The sequence below is a fragment of the Podarcis vaucheri genome, assembly GCF_965113315.1.
Source record: "Podarcis vaucheri genome assembly, chromosome: 2".
NCBI lineage: Eukaryota > Metazoa > Chordata > Lepidosauria > Squamata > Lacertidae > Podarcis > Podarcis vaucheri.
Genome location: NC_138760.1, coordinates 106,619,687 through 106,642,226, shown reverse-complemented (window position 1 = coordinate 106,642,226; position 22,540 = coordinate 106,619,687). Strand labels below are relative to the sequence as shown.

Sequence of the window (22,540 nt, the reverse complement as noted above, 5' to 3'; positions counted from 1 at the left end):
GGTGGTTACGGGTTTTGCTTAAATGTCGTTGGAAAAACAGCAATGTATTTTTTTATTTTGTTTCGGTAACAGACACCTGTATTTGTTTTACAGAATAACATAAAATGCAAGTGTTAGTAGATTATTATTATTATTATTAATATTATTATTTAAAAGCAACCCTGTAGGCCTCTGCAAGAGCTAATGAATTTATAAGAGGCTCTTTTGCTTTTAGAGCAGGTGCAGAAAGGAAAGCCTTGCTGATCCAGAAAAAAAATCTGATGGCAAAAGATAAAGGGTTCTGAAGCTCTGTTTGTTTAGCTCTAGCTGAAAAGCATGATGGATACGCATGAGTTTCCCAGGGACTCCTAAGATACAGAAATTCCTCTGATATTACAAAATACAAAAATATTTTTCTCCAAACTCTCATTTTCTTTGCATTTACAGAAGAATCATGGAAATAACTTACACAATCTGGCAGAAGAATGACCAAAAGCAGGTGATGAAAATGAAAAATCAAGAGAGAGAAAATTAACTAGAAGCTAACTGCTGGTTATAGAAAACAATGGCAACTTAAAAGATGAGGGTGAACTGTGTATTAAGTGGGTGGCAGCTACTTGTGGGAAGGAGGTAAATTTGTGACGATTACATGCTAAAATAAATTTTATCCCTCCCTCCATCCCCAAAATAAAATGTGCAAAACATATTCACCATGCCAACGATTATGACTATTTATAGACCCTTGTCTATGACCTCCTTCTTACAGCTCCCAGCTCGCCAGGTATTTCCGTTACAATGAAAAGCACTTTTAAGACCTACAACAGTGCAAGTTGATGAAGTAGTTACATTCTCCAACACTGTGCTTGGGCAACGTGGTTATGCTATGATACAGTTTTTGCTCTTTTGCCTTTTCCGGCTGTGTAACTGTCCTCGACCACCTAGCGTGGAAGACTTCGGCATGCTGTAGGAGCCGTATTTGTGAAGGAGCTCTTCGCCAGTGACGTACTGGAGGCGGCTGGGTTGCGGGATCGGTTCCCCGAGGAAGTAGCCTTCGTTGTCAGATTCGGAGGAGGAGGAGCACGTCGAGCACCAGTCGTATTCAGCAAAGTAGGGTCCCCACCTTTCGCTAAAGTGGTTCTGCAAAGCAAGGTCCGATACGGTCCTTGGACACTGGCCATACAGATTCCTCCGTGCGCCCTGCTCTGCCGTCTCTCGGCAACTTCTCTGCTGCAAGAACTGGTCGTAGTCTTCCCTGGCTCGCAGAGAGGGCCTTTCTTTCAACTTGTAGCTCTGCTCGCTGGCAAGGTGAAGGGCATTGTCTGAGCGGGAGCGCCTGGACCGCCGGGGCCTGTGGGGGCGATACCGCCGGTCGTCATCTCGGAGATTAGTTCGTCTTGGGGTGCGCTCGCTCATGGGGGGATGCCGGGCACCTTCCTGCCCAGCCAATTTGTTCCCCGGCATCCCACTGTCATAGTCAAAGCTCTGGTGCATCCTTCCACGGGACGGTGTGTCCCTGTACCCAATGGGGTTAGTGAGGTCGTGCAGGTTGGCTTCCATATCTTGGTACTGTTGAACGGAAAGTAGGCTCCGGACAGACTCGGCACTCCTGAACTGGACGGAGGAATTCAGGGTCCCCATGTTGCTCAGCTTCTCTGAGACATTCATTCCAGAATCTTTGCTTAGATCAGGCATGGAAAATCGAGAGAGATGCTCTTGCCGCTTGGCCCCACCATCCGTAGAGAGTCCTTTTGGAAACAAGGGGGAGGGGAAAGAAAAAGAATTAAAGACTGTGGTTTCTGTTCATTTCTTCAATGGTATTGGACTGCAAACATGGCTATTTGACCTGTGATGCTGTATCTCTACAAAGGCAGTGTAATTGTGTGTATGTAATACATTACTGAGGACGCGGGTGGTGCTGTGGGTTAAACCACAGAGCCTAGGACTTGCCGATCAGAAGGTCAGCGGTTCGAATCCCCGCGACGGGGTGAGCTCCCATTGCTCAGTCCCATCTCCTGCCAACCTAGAAGTTTGAAAGCACGTCAAAGTGCAAGTAGATAAATAGGTACTGCTCCAGCAGGAAGGTAAATGGCATTTCCATGTGCTGCTCTGGTTCGCCAGGAGCGGCTTAGTCATGCTGGCCACATGACCCGGAAGCTTTATGCCGGCTCCCTCGTCCAATAAAGCTAGATGAGCGCCACAACCCTAGAGTCGGTCACGACTGGACCTAATGGTCAGGGGTACCTTTACCGTTACCTAATACATTAATGAGTATTTTTCATTACTTAGGCAGTGCAAAGGATGGGGACTGGTATGATGGGACAGGGGCTATTGGGTGACTGTCCCCATTGGGCTCCATCAAAGGAGGTGTATTTAGGTAGTCTGCACTTTGTGCCAACCCCTTGATTCCATTGCTGCCTTAGACAGCTGCTGGAAAGAGCAAAAGAACTCTCCTCCTCCTCCTCAGACACCCATCAGCAATGGCAGCCTCTAGGTACTCTCTGTTCCATCTCATTGGCCGCTCTTACCATGGCTGTATATAAATGTTTATTTGCTATTGCTTTCTGTCTGCATTTTCATGCATTTTCAACCAACTAATACACATTATTCAGGCCATACGTGAAGACGCTAAAACCAAAATGAATTTTTTGCAGCAATCTGAAAATTCAAAATATGAACGAGATTCTTCCTTCCAAAAAAAAACCCTATTCCACAGATAAATAACTTTTGGAATGGACAGCAACATTATACTAAAATGACCAACATCTCTCCTTATTCATCAGAATGCACCTAACAGTTGCTTCAGAGCTGAGTAATTGAAAGCTACTGAAAATAATTTGTTCCTTCATTCACTCAGCTGAATTTTGCATCATCCAAACAGAAACAGAGCCCTGACAACAGTTAGCCTTACCACAAGCCCAAATCTAACACCATACTAGAAAATTAATTCTTAACTTAAAATACCTTTTATGTAAACATAACTATGCTGTTTAACATCTACACAAAACCACTAAGTGGGGTTATCTGGAGTTTTGGAGTATGTTGTCAGCAATATGCTTATGACACAGAACTCTACTTTTTATTTTATTTTTACATCTGCAGGTGAGGCAGTGGCAGTGCTGGACCAGTGTCTTGCCTCAGTAATGGATTGGATGAGAGCCAACAAACTGAAGCTCAATCCAGATAAGACTGAGACAGTGTTAGTGGGTAACTCCCTACACCATATGGGTGGGAGATTCCCCTTCCTCTGAAGGAGCAGGTTTGTAGCTTAGGGGTACTCCTGGATCCTTTGTTGTCACTCGAGGCTCAGGTGTCCTCAGTAGCATGAGGTGTCTACCATCAGTTTTGGCTGGTGGCCCAGATTAACCCCTATCTGGACAGGGATAGCTGAACTTCTGTTGTCTATGCTCTGATAACCTCTAGGTTAGATTATTGCAATGTGTTCTACATTGGGCAGCCCCTGAAGAGGGTTTAGAAACTTCAGCTAGTGCATGATTTGGTGGTCAGGTTGCTCAATGGAGCAAGACAGTTTAAGCATATTACACTGATCCTGGCCTGACGGCACTGCCAATTAGTTTCTGGGCCCAATTCAAAGTGCTGGTTTTGACCTGTAAAGCCTTAAACAGCTCAGGACTGCAATACCTCAAGGAACACCTCTCCCCATAGGAACCAACGTGGACCCTACAATCATCATCTGAGGCCCGTCTTTGCATTCCTTCTTCATGAGAGGGTGGGAAGGCAACAACATGAGAACAAGCCTTTTCTGTGAATATCCATGTACAAATTGAAAATTTCAGAAAGCAGCGTGAGAATTTTCATATGCAAATGTAAAGATTGGTCAATGGGAGTGATAATATTTCCTCAGGTTTTACCTCACGTAGATACATATGTAACCTTCTGGTCAGATGTGATGCGAGAAGAAATAAGTGATTTTCAAAAGGAAATAATATATTTCCTTACAGTGAAGAAGATTCAAGTAGTAATAGCCATTAGTTTGCCTGTTGCTTTTGCTATATCTGCAAAATTCATTTTAAGGATTAAAAATCTTGTCAGAATTTTAAACCATCTAATCCATTTTAAGTGTGCAGGGTTCACATCATAAAAGCAATCAGAGCTTTCTGGTGACTCATGATGGAAAACAGAAATAGGAAGCTTCTAGAACAGGCGTGTGGGTGTGTCATATGGTCCATGTGATGCACTCAGTCTCCAATATATTTTCTGTAAGTCCACAGTTTGGTCAAGTTTGTCAGATTCTCTCTTTCAACCTTTTTATGGTTTGCAGCTCTTGTGCTTTGGAAGACAAGCTTGAAAATCTGCTTAAGAAGAAAGCATAGGTTTCAAAAGCGTCTGAATTGCTAGTCTCCCCCCCCTTCCTTTCAACCACTGTGATGAAACTTGTTCTTGGCTACAGCAGCAAAGTCTGAATGAATGGCTTTGAAAGGTTACTGCATGTATGACTGTGTGAGGGATTTGAGAATGGTAATATCAGCACATCTGGAGTTATTGGAGATATTGACTAAATCAGCCTTAGATCCCAATATGTTGGGCGGTATTTAGCTTTCTGTTCATTTTACAAGCAAAAGGCTTTACCTTTATATACTTGTTCTATATTTGTACCATAGGAAGGATTTATGCCCCACCCCCAGCTAATTGCAAGTTATTTGGAGCATGAAGATCCACTGCAAAATTCTTGCCATAATGCGTACCTGACCTGAGAACAGGCACAAGTACAAGTCCATACCATATTCGGATTTTTCACCATGGAAACTGGAAGTTGAAAAGAGGCCTTTTGTACAATGTGTATGTGATACGGATTATGAAGAGGAGCAGTTTTGTTCCTGTCCAGGAGAGGGCAGCAGTGCACAGGCACATGAGGGACAAGGCATGATCCACTCTAGCAATGTTTGTGCAATACTTGTGGCGATAAACATGAAAACGCCATGCCAACACACAGTAATCACAGGTCTGGCCTATTAAATACCTAACGGGCTGCCATCTGAAAGATGTGAGATCAAACCTCTGTTCACTTGTGTAGCCAGTGGGTGACCTTGGCTTGATCCCACATTTTCCGGCTTCCCTTTCTCGAACTATAGCCCTTGTGGAATGGGAATTCATCCTACAGGTCTTGGAGGAATTGCTTTGTGGCAAGGAAAGAAGGAAGGAAGAGTTGGGGACAACCTTTTAACATCTTGTTTCCGAAGCTGTGGAACCCAGCAGGTGCTTGCTGTGATTCTTTGATATCATAGAAGATATTAGGGAGGTCCTGCTGCCACCACACACAAAATGTTGGTGGTGAAAAATAGTGCTGTAGTGGCAAATTGGTACTGTGGGAATATATGGTGATTAAGCGCTGTTTGGGGATGTTGTCAGGACAAGATAGAGTCGCTTCTGACTCACAATTCTGTGCTTCTAGATAGCCTTTTACAAGAATCAGGTGAGCTCCTATATGTGGGACTATTAGGCCACATCAGCACCATATATTCAAAGCATTATTAAACCACTTTAACAATCATGGCTTCACCCAAAGCATCCTGGGACCGTAGTTTAGTTTATTCCCCTCTCAACGCCTCAATATCCCTGGGAAAATGGATATATTGTTAAACCACTCTGAAAAAATGTAGCACCATGAGAAGAATGGGGGTTTCCTAGCAACTCTCCACATTATTAACAAACTATAGTTCCCAGAATGCTTTGTGGGAAGCCGTGACTGTTCATGTGGCACAGTGGTGCTTTAAATGCAAGGATGTGGCCTTACTTTGAGGTGAGCCACCCACATAACATTAGCAGAGCTGAAGCCATGAAGAAGAAATGTTATGTTACACAGACAAATTCTCCCTTGAAAAAAGGCCAATCCCTTTAAAAAGCAGAAAATAGTGTTCGAGAAACGATCCAAAAAGACCTTTTCACTTTGAAATAGCTGCATAAATATTAATTAGGCATTGTTTTGGTCATAAATTGCAGGGCTGTCAACCAGGATCTTTTAGCTGATTAACTGTTTGGCTTTTAACTGATTAAATTTGCATATATTACATTCTGCAACATCTCAATAAAAAAAAAGCCCTTTTCCCTTGAGCATCCGGAAATAAGGTGACAGTTTCTCTCCATGAGATAACATTTTAAGAGAGAGAGGGCGTGACTCTTCCATTAGCCTGAGCTGACAATGGTCCATGGCCAGGGGTGATGGGAACTGCAGTCTAGCAACATCTGGAGGGCCAGAGCACTGGCTTCAAAATTTCTACCTTCCAGTAACCTTCTCCGCACTGTTTTGTTTGCTGAGCAATCATTGTCTGTTTCCTCTCCACTGCAAACCTCTGTTCGCTTGCAGTATTTTTGCCTGCACTGAGCAGGCACTCCCAACACCTCAGCAACACATTCCCTGCTGCCCTAGTCAGTTGGCGTTCTTCAGCTGTGATTTTAACCACACCTACTTGTTAATAATAGCAGAGCCAAGAGCTACATGTAAGCTTGTTCATTACATCAGCAGTACTGAAATCTTTCAACAAAGCATTGATGTAGCTGGGAGTTTTCATTGTCTGAACTCGGTAATCCTTTTTACACCCCCCCCCCCCCCGTTTTGGAGAATAAACAGAATCCGTTCGACAAAGCGAGTGTGTTATGTGACTTAACTAGCATGCTTTCAAATTCTGCAATTAAAGCTTTAGTTGACTAATCCCACCGAGTGACTGACTGAAACTTGCAGCCCCGTGCGGCTAAAGTTTGGGTTTTCAGGTCCAAGCCAAATTCTCGCACGAGTCTGGAACCTTTGGGGAACTCTGTGCTCGGCGGTGTCAGCAATTTTAAGGCTAGCCCTTTGAAAGAGGAACCTGTGGTGAGATGTTCCAGTCAGCCATTTGCCTTTCTCCCTGGAGGGCAATATGGCAACATGGAATGGAGCTAGAGAGAATAGCAACTATTAAATACGGTTTTAAAACAGGCCAGCTAAATGGAACTTCCATTTACAAAGGGAGTTTACCTGTACAGGATTTTGGCTGGCGATAGCATGTCCATCTTGCAAATCTCTCTGGCCTCTGTTGGAAACAGAATCCTGGCCCTCAGCCTGAGAATTCTTGTGTTCTTCAGACAAGCTGCCATAGCAATCCTTCCTTCTCTCCTCTACCCTGCAATGTCTTGCCACCCCATTACTGAAGACGCTAAGTGTGTTTGGGATTGGGTCTGCTAAGGGCCTGGATGGTTAAAATGCATGCCATCTTGGGATCCATGATGGATGAAAAGCAGGGTTTATAATGTGAGAAAATAAATGCATGGAAACTTATGATGTGGGGAGAGGAAGGAACAAAAGGCATTGGTAGGGCATGTGCCTTGCAAGGAGGAGAGTTCCAGGTTCAATGGCTGGCATCTGTGATTAAAAGCATTAGATTGTGGGTGGTGTGAAAATATATCAAGGACTCTGAAGTGCTGTCGCCAGATATTGATATTGGGCCAGATCAGCCTTCCCTAACTTTGGGTCCTATCAACACCTGGAAACATGGCCAATGGTCAATGATGATTGGATTTGCAGCCCAACGACATCTGGAGACTCAGGCTGGACAAACAGTGTGACCTTGTAGTCAGAGACCTTGTAGTCCCTGCTTCTCCACAACACTGGCTGCTACTGGTGAGAGAACCCCAGTGAAAATGGAGCAGGGAGCAGAAATTGCTGTAGTTTGCATGTTTGTCTCCCGTCAAGTTGGAAATCAGGCAAATCATTTTTGTTTTTTAAGCCCACAAGTGATGCAAAATCAATGACTTCTTTTTACATAACTTTGACATTTTCTTTACACCAAGATGAATGTTAAGTTTTGTTAATTAGCAGGCATGAGACGAATAGCTTGGCAGAAACTGAACTGCAGCGGAACGGAGAAAGCGCTGCCTGTGACGAACGCAGGCTGGAATGGAAATTGCTGCCTTCTTACATCCCCAGCTGCTGGAGACGGAGGAAATGTACAACACAAGGATCGGCCCATCACAGATTGCTATTATTGCACACTATTGGAGGGGGAGAAGGAGGAGGCAACTTGACATGAGGTTGCCATTTTTGATGGCAGCCCCTTGTTTCTTCCTAACATCTAGTTCCAACCTTAATCACCAACCAGACCTCCTCAGGAAGAAAGGCAGACAGTCAGTCTGCTCGCTCATTAGCTCTTCCCGTCTTCTCCCTCCCCTTGCAGTTCCGGAGAAAAATCAGTTCTATGAAAAGTTCCTGCAGTCAAGCAGCGCAGAGGTCAGCACTTGGAAGGACTGACTGTTAGTACAGGATCTCCCACAGAAGAAAGCAAAGCGCCCGTCCCAGAATGTGTACTGAAATATACCCAGAACTGGGTCAACGTCCCTCTTTACAGCTTTCTATAGCTCTCTCCCTCTCTCTCCCCTAACCCCCCGGAAACAGACACATGGGATTCTCTGATTACTGGAGGGTTGGATTTGATTCTGGCAGCGATGTGAAACGCCTAGGCTGTCAGGATGACAGAGCTCAGAAACTATTTCAATTAGAAAAAGAATCCCTCCCCCACGCCCCCCTCCAATGCCTTCAAAATCAAACACAGAAATGTTTATTTTGGCATTTGTTCTTTTTGTCTTTTGCCCCATTCCAACAAGCTTTCTGAACAAACTCATTTGCAGATTCTTCATCATTCGCTCTGAACCCAAGACATGCACCCCTGTCTGCAAATCCAGTTTATGGACTTTGCGAACTATGTAGGGGGGAAGCGGGGAGGGAAAGATAATGCAGCTCTCTATGTGTTTCTGCAAATATAATTTTCTAGATACTCGGTTTTGGCATCCGACTTTGTCAGGAACGTTTTATTAAGATCAAATGCTAGAAAGTCATAAGATCTCGGCATGACAGCGGCCTCTGGCTCCTTGTTCCTGATAGAAAAGGCAGCTGAACAAGGAAGATGCAAAATTCTCCTGAGAACGGCTGGGGTTGGAGGGGTATGTAAGGGGCAAAATGTTTTGCTTCCAGGCACCATCACCAGAACACGGCGCAAGAACTATCTCTCTGTACGGGCAGGAACCCCGCAATTGTTGCCATCTGCGCAGCACCAAACACACATTGTCAACACCAACTTAGAGCAATGGTCATCTGATTACCTTCACACACACACAAAGTACTCCATTGTCTCTTGAGATGGATGGATGCCAACAACACAAACCAATGTCATAAGATCCCCAAGTGCAAAGTTGTAGATCACATTTACTTTCCATTTGGCTTCAAAACGAATGGTTAAAACAGGAAAGTTGCCATGCCACCCAATTTTGCCAATGAAGGAACTGAAACTAGTTGAAACTAGGTGACAGCAACTTTCCCAAACCCTCCTAGCTAGGCTGTCTTCAACACAGTTGAAATATATAAAAAATAATAATATATGTCCAGTAGCACCTTAGAGACCAACTAAGTTTGTTCTGGGTACAAGTTTTCGTGTGCATGCACACTTCTTCAGATACCTTCTGCGGGGATGGCATTTGCAACCGGGTATAGCAGAATCTTGCAAGGTGCCACGACTCTCAGTTGCAAATTGCTGGTCTTGGCCAGGGGTCCTCAAATTATAGCCCGTGGGCCAAATCTGGCCTGCCAGGGTCCTGAACCCGCCCCGCCCAGCAATTGCTGAACCCGCCACTGTCTAATGGGCCTATGGCCCTCCTCTCCCAGCCTGCCTGTCTCCATCGCCCCCCTCCCCAAACATCCTGCTGCCCGGAGCAGAGAGAGATTTAAATGCATGATATACATGCCGAAGGCCGCTTTTGCATTTCATGAACTCAGGCAGAGGCGCTTTGCTGCATATCTGTTGCCATCTGGGCATTTCCTTCTTTTGCCAGGGTCTCCGTTAATCCCCTTCTCGCCATTCTTGGCACCGCCACACCCACCCACCCAAATCCCTTTTTCTTAGTTTCACCCCGCAGGTGCACCGCAGCAAGGCAAACAAGTGCCAGATTTACGTATAAGCTAAAAAATAGCTTAGGGCCCCACTCTCTTGGAGCCCCCCCCCCCAAAAAAAGAAAAAAAATATATGTGCAGTGTGCATAGGAATTAGTTCATATTTTTTTCAAACTAGAGTCCGGCCCCCAACAGTGTCTGAGGGACAGTGAACTGGCCCCTGTTTAAAAAGTTTGAGGATCATGGCAGCCTGCAAACCCTAACTCCGCTCAGCTCAGTCAGTCACAAAAAAAGATGGCGGTGAAAGTCAAACTCTGTTTTAATGGCTTGTTTTGCCTCTACCTGGCTTTAGCCAGCCAGCATTCCCACTCCTAAACAGAGTTTGGATCTGGCATACTTAAGCCAGCAAAATTTTGCTGGCTTTCTATATTTTGGATTGCTGCTTTAGTTATTACTATAGTGAGTCCCCACACTGGCTTTTATTATTAAAACACACACACACAAAGCACCCCTAGCTTTTATTAGCTTTGTTAGTTGTCATCCAACTTTCTAACTTGACTACAACTAAAATTAAGTTTTCCTAAAATCTTACAAACGCGATATCATGGCACAGTCTTGTTAAGTCTGAAGCATGCTGGGAGAGGTGTTTTTTGACATACGAACATCTAAAAATATCTGACAACACAGAAATTCTGGTCCACATTTATTTTGAAGTCATCCTTGGCAAAGACAGGAGCTTTTAGCTGGTTTAAAGTTTGCTGAATGAGTAGATTATGTCATTAGTGCCTTCACAGGGAGGTGTACTCTGGGATACTGGGTGGACTTCTGAGAACTGCGGACAGGATGGATTTGTGCATGACACTAAAGATGTCAACCAGTTATAAGACTTCTATTATTTTCATTTAACCAGCCCATTACAGGATTAACATCTAAATAAATTTGCATTCAGCCAAACAGATTGGGGTTTATTTTATTTTTAAAAAGAGATATTTACATGAGTGTAAGTTAAATTAGTAAAGGCAAATTGGGCTGACTACAATGAAGCAACACTCTTAGAGGAATGGGGTATCACCTGATCTGGCCCACCCATTGTTAAGAGTAGCCATGTTGTCTGTTTTCATGCACTTTTACAGTAATGCTCTAGAACCAACCTGACATAAAAACAACAACTGCAGGCAAATCTAAATTACATTTCTAGCCGCATGGATTGCCAATATAATCAACTATAGATTAAGTTGATTCATTTACTGATTAAAGGTTGCAGCCCAACTTGTGTCTGAACTATCTGGAACTTGTGCAAAGCAAGCAGAACTTTTAGAATTAGCAGGAGTTCCAGTTTTTGATTCAACCACCAACTCCATCAAGCTTGACTGACATGAAACCACCATTTGACTCACACTCCGCAGTCGTAAAATGTAGGAATTTAACTACTTGTATTATGCTTCCAAAAACCTTTCTGAGACTTGTGGAGCATGTTTCCATGAGATTTCTTATTTCCAGCTTTAAAAGCAAATGGAGCAAGCAAGAATTCAGATTTCCACAAAGACGATCACTTGGCCAGATGGCACAGGACACAGCAATCTTCTAAACAGCCGCTTAACCTTTGGGAGCCCATGGCCATACCCCTAATTATGGATTTCACTGCTCCTGAGTTAAATTCTATATTATAGCCTGGTATAGGATAAAATTCAGGGGTCAGCATACTTTTTCAGCAGGGGGCCGGTCCACTGTCCCTCAGACCTTGTGGGGGGGACGGATGATATTTTGAAAAGATAACAACAAATTCCTATGCCCCACAAATAACCCAGAGATGCATTTTAAATAAAGCACACATTCTACTCATGTAAAAACACACTGATTCCTGGCCTTAGTTTGCCTACCCATGGGATAAATCCATGCAATATACTTCTGAGGCACACTTGACCCAAGCAAAATAAAAAAATTCCTTCCTGTAGCACCTTAAAGACCAACTAAGTTAGTTCTTGGTATGAGCTTTCGTGTGCATGCACACTTCTTCAGATGCATGCACACGAAAGCTCATACCAAGAACTAACTTAGTTGGTCTTTAAGGTGCTACTGGAAGGAATTTTTTTATTTTGACTATGGCAGACCAACACGGCTACCTATCTGTAACTTGACCCAAGCAGATTTCCTAGTAATTGTAGGTTGCATTTTGATTGCAAATCTGCTCCAGCCCTACCAGTTTACAGAAAGCCAGAAGATGCAGTCACTGTGAATGGCTTCCCTCCTGCCTTTGTTTCCTTCAGCATCACAGAGAAAGTAGTATTAGGGGATGAAATATCTCTACTCCTATTTGCATCTCCTCTTTAGTTTCAAGCTGCTGAATTAGGTTGCCTTATTTGTACTGTTTCATACAATATCGTATGGATTCATTTTTGTTGGGATTTACTTGCAGACAAGATAATTTTTCATTGTTGCTAATATTCGTTTGTTATTTTGTGAGCCAGTTCCATGAGAAAGTGGCATACAAATAAAAGAGTGAACTGGGACGTCTCATGAGTCTCCAATAAAAAGAGGCCACAAGAGCTCTCCTGGATCAGATCAAAGGTTCATCTAGTCTAGCATCCTATATCCCAGGTAAAGTAATGGTAAAGGGACCCCTGACCATTAGGTCCAGTGGTGACCGACTCTGTTGTTGCAGCGCTCATCTCACTTTATTGGTCGAGGGAGCTGGCGTACAGCTTCCGGGTCATGTGGCCAGCATGACTAAGCTGCTTCTGGCAAACCAGAGCAGCGCACAGAAACGCCGTTTACCTTCCTGCCGGAGCGGTACCTAGTTATCTACTTGCACTTTGACGTGCTTTCGAATTGCTAGGTTGGCAGGAGCTGGGACCGAGCAACGGGAGCTCAGCCAAGGAGGTGAAAGCAAATGCCTCCAAGAATCCCATAAGAAGACCGTGAAGCCATAGCTGTATCTCGCTGTGGCACAGAGCAGCTATACAGTGACATGCTGCTTCTGAAGCAAGGTTTCAGCAGCATCCCAGAACAATAGTTTTGCAGGCAACAGACAACCAGAGAAGGACTTTCTTCAAGAAGGCTCTTTCCACCATCCCTCCCCACTCCCAACCCCCAACCCCGGAAGTGGCAGGATTCTGACTTCCTTTGCAGTCCCTATGTGCTTTCCAAAGCCCCATGAAATAAGATTTATTTGAAATCCTACCCCAGGAATTTTTCTAAGCGGGTCTGCCTGCAACTTGTTTACACCAGAGCATCGTTTCATTTCAGAGCAACCTTGGAATTTGTGGGGGGTGGGGGGGGGGAGAATGGAACCATTATATAAATGAAAGCAGCTAAAAGAAAACAGGGCCACAAGAAGAATAAAAAGCAAGAGAGAGTCAGAGAACCAGACAGGCAGTCGAGTCAATATTGTTCTTCAGTCCGGCTTTCATGTTCGTGACAGCACTCAAATGCTTTCAAGGCATGGCTTGTCTCATCTCTGCACATTATGTTTATGGGGAATGACTGGTCGCCACAATGCCTTTTAAAGCCGTATGAAACTGCTTTGTACCAAGCAAGCCTCCTTTCCCCCAACATGGTGCCCTTCTCCAAATGGTTTGGACTACTGCTCCCACCACAACTGCCATGCTGGCTGGGGAGAGTTTGCAATCCAAAAGTGTCTGGAGGCTGCTAGATTGGGAAAGGCTACTAAGCTTAACTTGGGAGGAATGCCCCTTGAACTCCACTGGGCTTTCTTCTGAGTAGTAGAAGAAGAAGAGTTTGGATTTGATATCCCGCTTTATCACTACCCAAAGGAGTCTCAAAGCGGCTAACAATCTCCTTTTCCCTTCCTCCCCCACAACAAACACTCTGTGAGGTGAGTGGGGCTGAGAGACTTCAGAGAAGTGTGACTAGCCCAAGGTCACCCAGCAGCTGCATGTGGAGGAGCAGAGAATCGAACCCGGTTCACCACATTACGAGTCCACTGCTCTTAACCACTACACCACACTGGCTCTCCAGAGTAGACATGTATAGGATTGCACTGTAAGTTCAGTGCACAGGTCCATCTAGCTCAGAAGTCTGGTGGGTGCCATTGCAGGCTGATGTTCTCCCCTCCTGCTGAGATCTGACGGGGAAGCCCCAGCGACAGTTTCCTAGGCAGCAAACAAAGCTTCTAGGCTGAGCTTGCTTGCCTAGGAAATGGATCCTGTCCGCTTGTTCAATTAGCGAATCGCAAGCAAGCATGGGGGCAGGTCACCAGGAGGCGAAGACCTGTGGCTTGCTGAGCAACCACTTTTCACTGGATCTAGAGCTGGGAAATGGCCCTCTCCCTGATCCAAACCAAGCATATTTCAGGGAATTCTGGGAGCCACAGGAGGGCTTCCTAAGATGGCCGCTATAGGCAGGCATGTGGGAGAAGACAGTCCTTCAGATACCCAGTCCCAACCTATTTTTAGGGTATTTAAAGGTTGTCGCCGGCACTTTGAATTATGTCAAAAAGCAAACTGGACGCCAATGCAGTTGTTTCAGTAAAGGAGTCATGTGCTTCCCATATGCAACCCTTCCTTATTATCTGGCAGGAATTATTAAGTAGATACAGTCATACCTTGGAAGTCGAATGGAATCTGTTCAGGAAGTCCGTTTAAATTCCAAGACATTTGGAAACCAAAGCATGGCTTCTGATTGGCTGCAGGAAGCTCCTACAGCCAATCTGAAGCCGCAGAAGCCCCGTTGGACGTTCGACTTCCAAAAATAGTTTGCAAACCGGAACAGTCACTTCCAGGTTTGCGGCATCCGGGAGGCAAAACGTTCGGGAACTAAGCTGTTCCAAAACCAGGTACGACTTCCTTACGTGGTTGAGGTGTACAAGTAGTAAATTATTATTATAAATTATTATTATGGGGGTGGTGGATGGGGAGAAGCAGGTTGTAGGCACAGAGCTACAGAAGTACACAGCTGAGAGGAAAGGAATGCAGGAGGAATGGTAGAATAACATAAAGGATCATCAATGTCATTTGCTTTACTTAGTACAGAAAGCTGGCCAGCTGTGCCCGACTTGCTTAAAGAGCTATACAAACACACAGGCACAGCAAGGAAACAAACAACAAATACAATGGACTTTAAGCATGTCTCTACTGCATTTAGTCCCTCTGTACCTTACTTCTGCACTGTTATAACCAGTGCTTTTTTTCTTAAAAAAATAAAATGTTTAGGGAGACTCTCATTTTCTTACTCATATTGACATACTGCCCCTCAACAAGGCCAAACTTAGATTCACAAAATGTTTAGGGGTATGCGTACCCCTGCATCCCCCCAGGAAAAAAACACTGGTTATAACTACATGGAGAGGTGGTTGTTACCTCCAGTTGCTTGGTCAACTGAGTACTGCCATTTGCACCCTCGCCCCAGTTCCCAAGTGGATGCCAATGCATGTGGGGTTCAAATCACAGGCAACAGGTTGCTGTTTTGCATGAGTTCCTGTGAATTTCCAAGGCCTTGGTGAAGGGCTTTAAAACTGATGTAACATTCATTTGTATCCCTTCAGCTTAAGAGACAGGCCTATTCATTGGCTGTCTAGCACCTGTCGTTATGATGATGGAGCTTTACGGAGATTTGCAATGGACTGAGAACTCTCCTTGCTTTGGCACTTCCAAACTCTGCACACAGAAATGCCAGCACTGAGGCAGTCCTATCTTTGTCCCTCACAGAGGGATGTCCGCTGAATGTATCTTTGTCCCTCACAGAGGGATGTCCGCTGGAGGAGGGAGAAAGGTTGTTTTCTGCTGCTCCAGAGAAGCGCACATGGAGCAATGGATTCAAACTACAAGAAAGAAGAATCCACCTAAACATTAGGAAGAACTTCCTGACAGTAAGAGCTGTTCGACAGTGGAATTTGCTGCCAAGGAGTGTGGTGGAGTCTCCTACTTTGGAGGTCTTTAAGCAGAGGCTTGACAACCATATGTCAGGAGTGCTCTGATGGTGTTTCCTGCTTGGCAGGGGGTTGGACTCGATGGCCCTTGTGGTCTCTTCCAACTCTATGATTCTATGATTCTATGTAAGCAATGGTTCTGCTCACCTAAATGGGCTGAAAATTAAGACAGGGATGGATGTACGGATCATCGGACACTGACATACGTGGTGCAACGGAAGCAAAGGAGTCTGCTGGCGCTTGGCTGAATGCTTTTTCGGCACATTTGTGTGGGTGGGTGAAAACCCTCTCTCAAAGTTGTAAACGAATCATTAGAAATTATGCTTTCTAAAGGGATCAGTTGTGTCACTGAGTTCCTGCGGAAGGGATCCACCCTACCTACTTCTGCAACTCATGCCTCATATGGCATCTGGTGAGGGGAGATGAGAGTGGTCTGGAGAAAACAGCCTCCTGAGGCCTACGCTGGGCCAAATTTGGCCAGGAGGTTCCTCAACCCTGCCCTATTCTTCCCTACTCCGTTGGATCAAATGACTGCTAAAGCAGGATGGCTCCCTTTAAACAAGAGCCCCCCTCTGAGTGAAGGCAGAGCCAGCTACTGAGACAGAGCCAACTGCTTCTGTTTCAAAGCTCAGTCTGAGGAGGCCTTGTGCTGAAGCAACATCTCAGTTCTATCCTTATGAAGTTTCCGAGCATAATTCAAAGTGTTGGTGCTGACCTGTAAAGCCCAGTATACCTGAAGGAGAGTCTCCACCCCCCATCATTCAGCCTTCATTCATTCAGCTACCCCATCGTTCACTGAGGTCCACCTCCAAGCATTGCTGTCAATCTTCCCCTTTTTTTTGCAGGAAATTCCCTTATTCCAGCACCGTTTCCTGCTGCTATCCCAGATTGTTAGAAATCCTGTAGACTGTCCCCAGGACAGGTGAGGCTGCTGATCCTTTATTTTCAAATCCGAAAGTTGACAGCTATGGCTCTGAGGGCCTTCTGGCGGTGAGAAGTGAGGTTACAGGGAACTAGGCAGAGGGCCTTCTCGGTAGCGGCGCCCTCCCATCAGATGTCAAGGAAATGAACAACTATTTGACTTTTAGAAGACATCTGAAGACAGCCTTGTTTAGGGAAGTTTTTAGTGTTTAGTTTTTAGTATTTGATTTTTTATCGTGTTTTTAATATTCTGTTGGGAGCCACCCAGAGTGGCTGGGGAAACCCAGTCAGATGGGCGGTGTATAAATAATAAATTATCACTATTATATTATTATACGCAGCACAAGCCCTGCATGGAACTGACCAGGGCAGCCTCACCAGTGCTGAGGTCTGCACTTACAATGGAACAGTGTGCCAGGTTGCAGGTGGAAGGAGGACTGGTGGCATAAAAATATATGAACACTGTATCAAATACTTGCAACTCCTTGATTTTTCACATGAACAATTAGGCGCTTGAGCACTTTCCTCAAGGAACTGAGAACACTGAGGATTAGACTTTGATGAGACTCCAAGGGAAGGGAGTTTCCACAGTTGTACAGCAGCCACCGAGAAAACCCCTGTGCACATTCATTGCGGTAATGACAAAGCACACAGGAGGCATTTCACAGTTAGTTTTAACTGGTTTTTGTCTTCTGCATCCTTTGCAACCTCCCTGCACATTGCTTAGCGGTATATGTTGAAATATATGAATAAATGCAATAGGGAGAAATAGTGAGAAGGGTGTCCTTTGCTTGACTGGAGATTACTGTGGATTTCCAGGGCAAGTAATGGCATGCTTGACAGGTCATTAGGACTGGCCATTGTTCAGCTGCATGTGTGCCAATTTCTGATGCCAGCAGTTTCATATTGTCCTCATTTGCTCATGGCATTTTGCCTGGAGCAGGGAGTCCGGATGGGCACTGTGGCTGACAGCAAGGGAAGGAACGCAGCAAACGTTGCTGGGATCAGGGAACTTTCTGGGCTGGTGGATGCACAGATCTTTTGTCTTCTTAAAAGATGCACACACACACCCCGTCCCTTCTCCCCAACAATCAATGGCCTGTACCTTTTTAATGCCAGCATGAGGCTACTGCTGTCTCAGCAAATACCACATCAGTCAGGGAAGTTGCACATTCCTTTCCGCGCTTGTAAAAAAAGAAGAATCAACTACCATCTATGCTGCTTTTAATAGCCCTTGTTTGTGGGATGTGCTGGAGAAAAAGGAGCCAACATTGTCTCTGTGTTTCTCCTCTGCCCTCTGGGAGCAACTTGCTACCTGGGCTTCTGGAGGGAAAACCAAAACAGAACCACCATTTCTGTTCCACTCAAGAACTAGAAAACTACAGAAGAATCTGAGCTTCTACAGCTTTTCATGTATTACATGACCTAGGAACATGGAGAGTTGGCCATTGGTCCATCTTGTTTGGTGGTGTCTGCACTGACTGGCAGAGGTTCTCCGGGGTTTTTTAATTTTTTTTTTTTTGGGGGGGTGTCCCCAGGCATTACCAGGAGATATTGGGACTGACCTGGGGAGCTTTTGCATGCAAAGCGGATTTAACTAGGGATTGACATGGAAGGTCAAATTGAAGCTTTCAACATACAAGAGCAATTTTAGATGAAATGTTCACCCAACTACGCTGGCAGTGTAAAATTACCTTGCTGCCCTTTGTCAAAGTGTGATGTGAGAACCAGGCCACTGAAGAACAGAAGGACTCCAAGAGGAGAAGGCAGAGAAGGCAGATAGGCAGGCTCCAGCGCCACCTCTGGACAATTCTGATGTCTTGCATTGATCAGCTGCACTTGCATTTTTAATAATACTTCAACATGCAAATCTTGCATGATCTTTGTGATTACAGTGGTACCTCGGGTTAAGAACTTAATTCGTTCCGGAGGTCTGTTCGTAACCTGAAACTGTTCTTAACCTGAAGCACCACTTTAGCTAATGGGGCCTCCTGCTGCCGCCGCACCGCCGGAGCACGATTTCTGTTCTCATCCTGAAGCAAAGTTCTTAACCCAAGGTACTACATCTGGGTTAGCGGAGTTTGTAACCTGAAGCATCTGTAACCTGAAGTGTCTGTAAGTGTCTGTAGTTGTTGCCTAATACAGTGGTACCTTGGAAGTTGAATGGAATCCATTCCGGAAGTCCATTTGACTTCCAAAACTTTTGGAAACCAAGGCGTGGCTTCTGGTTGGCTGCAGGAAGTTTCTGCAGCCAATTGGAAGCCATGTAAGCTGCATCGGAGTTTGGGTTCCAAAGAATGTTCACAAACCGGAACACTCACTTCTTGGTTTGCGGCATTTGGGAGCCAAAACGCTGGACTTGCAAGGCATTTGGGATCTAAGGTACGAATATGGTTAAATATTTTAAAATATTTTTGCCAGTGCTGACAAAGGCCTCCCTTTTTCAACAGCTTTCCCCCACTCTTGCTTATCTATTAATGCACACTGCCCTCATTTGCTCTTAACTCTCATTTGCCTTTAGTTGCTCTTTGTGTTGTCAGCACACAGTTGAGTCTGACTGGCTATGTGGCATTGCAAAGCCACCTTGTTCATCAGGCTACCGACAACCAGCTGAGATCACCCATGTGAGTGTTCCAGAAAGGAAGAATACCATCCAAAGAGAAAACTGTGCTGAAGCAACAACCAGGGGGACATGGCGCTGCATAAAATGTTTAAAATGTGAGTATTCACTCAAAGTGTTTTTTGGGAGTGAACATCTACCCCAAAATGGAAATGAGAGAATACTGGTGCAGACTTACTTAATAGTTTCAATTCCTAGTGTAAGTGGATGGGGCATGTAGGGCAATGTTTCTGAAGGAAACTTCTGCAAGTCTCCCTTCCAAAGGAAATTTACTTTGATGGCCTAGGAAGGAAAGGATCTCCCTTCTTCAAAAATCCTTAAGTTCTCAGCAGTTCAAGCTTTGATCTTTGCAAAAAGAGTTCAGAAACATTTCAGAACGCTGGATTTTGCTGGGATTCGACCTCATGCCTGTCACCACGCACCATCTCCTCTGGCTTGCCTTGGGGCTTTCTCATTTGTAAGCCTGCCAGCAATGGAAAACAAGGCATTCCTTACTTTCCAAAGAACTCAAGTGCACAAGTCTTTTAATATTTCAACACCTCATCTGCAAAGCCCAGCAGGGAGAGTAGACAGGCACTGCATGAAACAGAAAGGGGGGGGGGGACACAACATTGCAAGCCTACTCTTTTTGGACACTTTGCTTTGGAACAGGCAGCCAAGAGAGTGGAATTTCTCTACAGCTGCCCACATCTGATCTTACTGGAAGAACAGCATTTGGTTTTCCCCACTGAGAAGAGGCTGGCTCCATTCTGGAATGGAAAATAAATGTATCTTTCCTTCCTCCTCAACACTCCCCACCCCTAAATCCCAGAGATGAAGGCATCCATCACTTCTTCTGTTAGTAAAATGAGTATCCCATGATGGGTACCAGAAAGGGATAAGAGAGAGGGGGACAGGGGCAGGTTCCTCAAATGACCCCTCAAGTACGTTCTCCTTCAAGTCTAATTTGATCCCCATTCCTAAAGCACCCTTGAAACTGTGAGTGGTCTTACCATTAGGTAAAGTGAGGCAGCTACTGAGAGTTGCTAGGAGACCCCTGGTCCCCACACAGAATTACAATTCCCAGTGAGATTTAACAATCCTTCTTTGCAGGAAACTCTAGGATTTGCAGCTCTGTGAGGGGAAATTGGGTCTCCATTCTCCAGGATTCTTTGGCAGTGGCAGTGGCAGAGGAAGGAGGGTGCGGGCCGCGCCGGGTGTCATCATTGAGGGGGGTGACAAAAATATGAGGGGTTTTTAAAGAAAATTACACCGCCGCGGCTGCAGGATATGCGCGCCACACCAGACGCCCAAGCGGCTAACTACACTGCTGTTCTTTGGGAGAAAAAAAGTACTTTAAATGCATAGTGTGAAGAAGAAGAAGAAGAAGAATTTGGATTTGATATCCCACTTTATCACTCCCCTAAGGAGTCTCAAAGCAGCTAACATTCTCCTTTCCCTTCCTCCCCCACAACAAACACTCTGTGAGGTGAGTGGGGCTGAGAGACTTCAGAGAAGTGTGACTGGCCCAAGGTCACCCAGCAGCTGCATGTGGAGGAGCGGAGACGCAAACCCGGTTCACCAGATTACGAGTCCACCGCTCTTAACCACTATACCACACTGGCTCTCCAGTGTGAATGTGGTCTGAGTGAAGCCAAAACTTCCTTTGAAAACTTCACTCACTCTCTCCACCTTTGGGAGTTTTCAGTTTACACGCTCACAAATTGCCAAACAAAAATTGGCTAACATTTCAGTTCTAATCAACACAGAAGAGATGCACAAGAGCAGCACTGGACTGTGGGTTGGTTGCAGAGTTCACATCAAATATAGACTTTTATAGGCCGAGAATGGAAAATCTGAGGTCCTCCGGTCATTGCTGGACTTCAGTTCTCATCAGGCCCAGCCAATGATCAGAGATGGTGTAAGCTGTAGAACAACAAGTTACCCAATTCCTGCTGCAGAGGTTATTTTAGTATAAGGACCGCAACCTGGATTTTTCTCATGTGCCTAAATAAAATGGATTCTGGCTACATACTTCTTGACATGTTTTCCTCTAAGACATCAAAAAAGATTGCCAAAGAATTTCCTACCCTTGAGGCAACAGTCAGATGTTAACACATCAACAATGATTAAAAGTGCTCCAAGTATTTTTATAATTATAAATTACAGTTACATCATCGTAATAAATTGCATAATTATATTTCTAAATGTGATTCATTATTATTATTATTATTTAAAATCTATAAGGTAAGGCGAATTTGATGGGCCAGTCAATCAAAGAATTATAAACTAAATAAAAAAAGAGCTGCAACATAATGTGGAAAGCCGGATTCTACATAAAATGCGATATAACCAACCTTGATTTGTGGAAGTTGCACACCGTATTTATTGAGCCTGTGTACAAAGCTGCTTTTATCTGAATGTCAGTAAAGAGATGCTTAGAGAAATCTGTTCTGAAGAAAACAAGCCCTGAAGGCTGCTCCTGATTTACAAAAAATATTCACTGCAGACATTTGCTTAGCAGGGGGCTTCTGCACTAAATACTTGGAGTGGGAGAAGAGAATGAAATAAAAATAAAACCCAAGCCACCCTGAAAACTAAAAGTTCTCTTCTGATTCCTGCAGAGCCCTGAGTCAAGAAAGAGTTTCATACAGAGTCGCCTGAAGTCTGGAAGGAAAGCAAAATAACCTAATCCATCTTCAAAAGGCCACTATTGAGGCAGAACATTTCATCCCTGAACTCTGCCTTATGGTGCTTCATCTTTAAGCTGGACTTGGACCAGAAAGCATTTCAAACCAAGGACATTCCTCTAATAGTCGGTCCAGTGCAAAATAGGGCACATTAATGCTGTCAGGTCCAGGACAACCAGAGCAAATAACTGTAGCAAAGTCCTTATTTCTCAGGAAAGGACACAATGGAATGCTTGAGAAAGTTGCATGCATTCTGAACCACAGTCAATTCCCCCCACTTTTGTAATAAGAATAAATTATATGTATTAAATAAATACATGCATCTGCACCATATGTTGCCAAAACTTCCCTAGATATCCGTGAATCTCATAGACCACGTTTAATCTGCTTCCAAAATCCAGACAGTCACAATCCAGCAATACAGCCAGTGCTTGTCTCTTTACACACCAGCCATGATTTAAACACACGTGGTTGTTATTAATACACGGAGTAGCATCCCAGATAGGCCTTGAGAGCTCTGACTCAACATTTGTGCTGGTTCAGATTGAAGAAAGCCACAGGTCTTCTCAAGTGCCAGAAACCACGTTCAGCCT

The 22,540-nt window shown here is 44.7% G+C and overlaps 2 protein-coding genes across 3 annotated transcripts in view; one reads left to right on the top strand and one right to left on the bottom strand.

Moving 5' to 3' along the window:
* LOC309525153 (uncharacterized protein C3orf49) overlaps positions 1-22,540 on the top strand; it is a 254,711-nt gene that overhangs the window by 190,342 nt on the left and 41,829 nt on the right. The gene's annotated exons all lie outside the window — the stretch shown is intronic.
* The window catches only part of PRICKLE2 (prickle planar cell polarity protein 2), a 261,611-nt gene continuing 239,083 nt past the window's right edge, over positions 13-22,540 (bottom strand). For both annotated transcript variants that reach the window (XM_082209424.1, XM_082209425.1), the window contains one exon: positions 13-1,724. In XM_082209424.1, the coding sequence (XP_082065550.1) occupies positions 856-1,724 (869 nt within the window). In that variant the 3' untranslated portion in view covers positions 13-855. The remainder of the gene's footprint in view (positions 1,725-22,540) is intronic.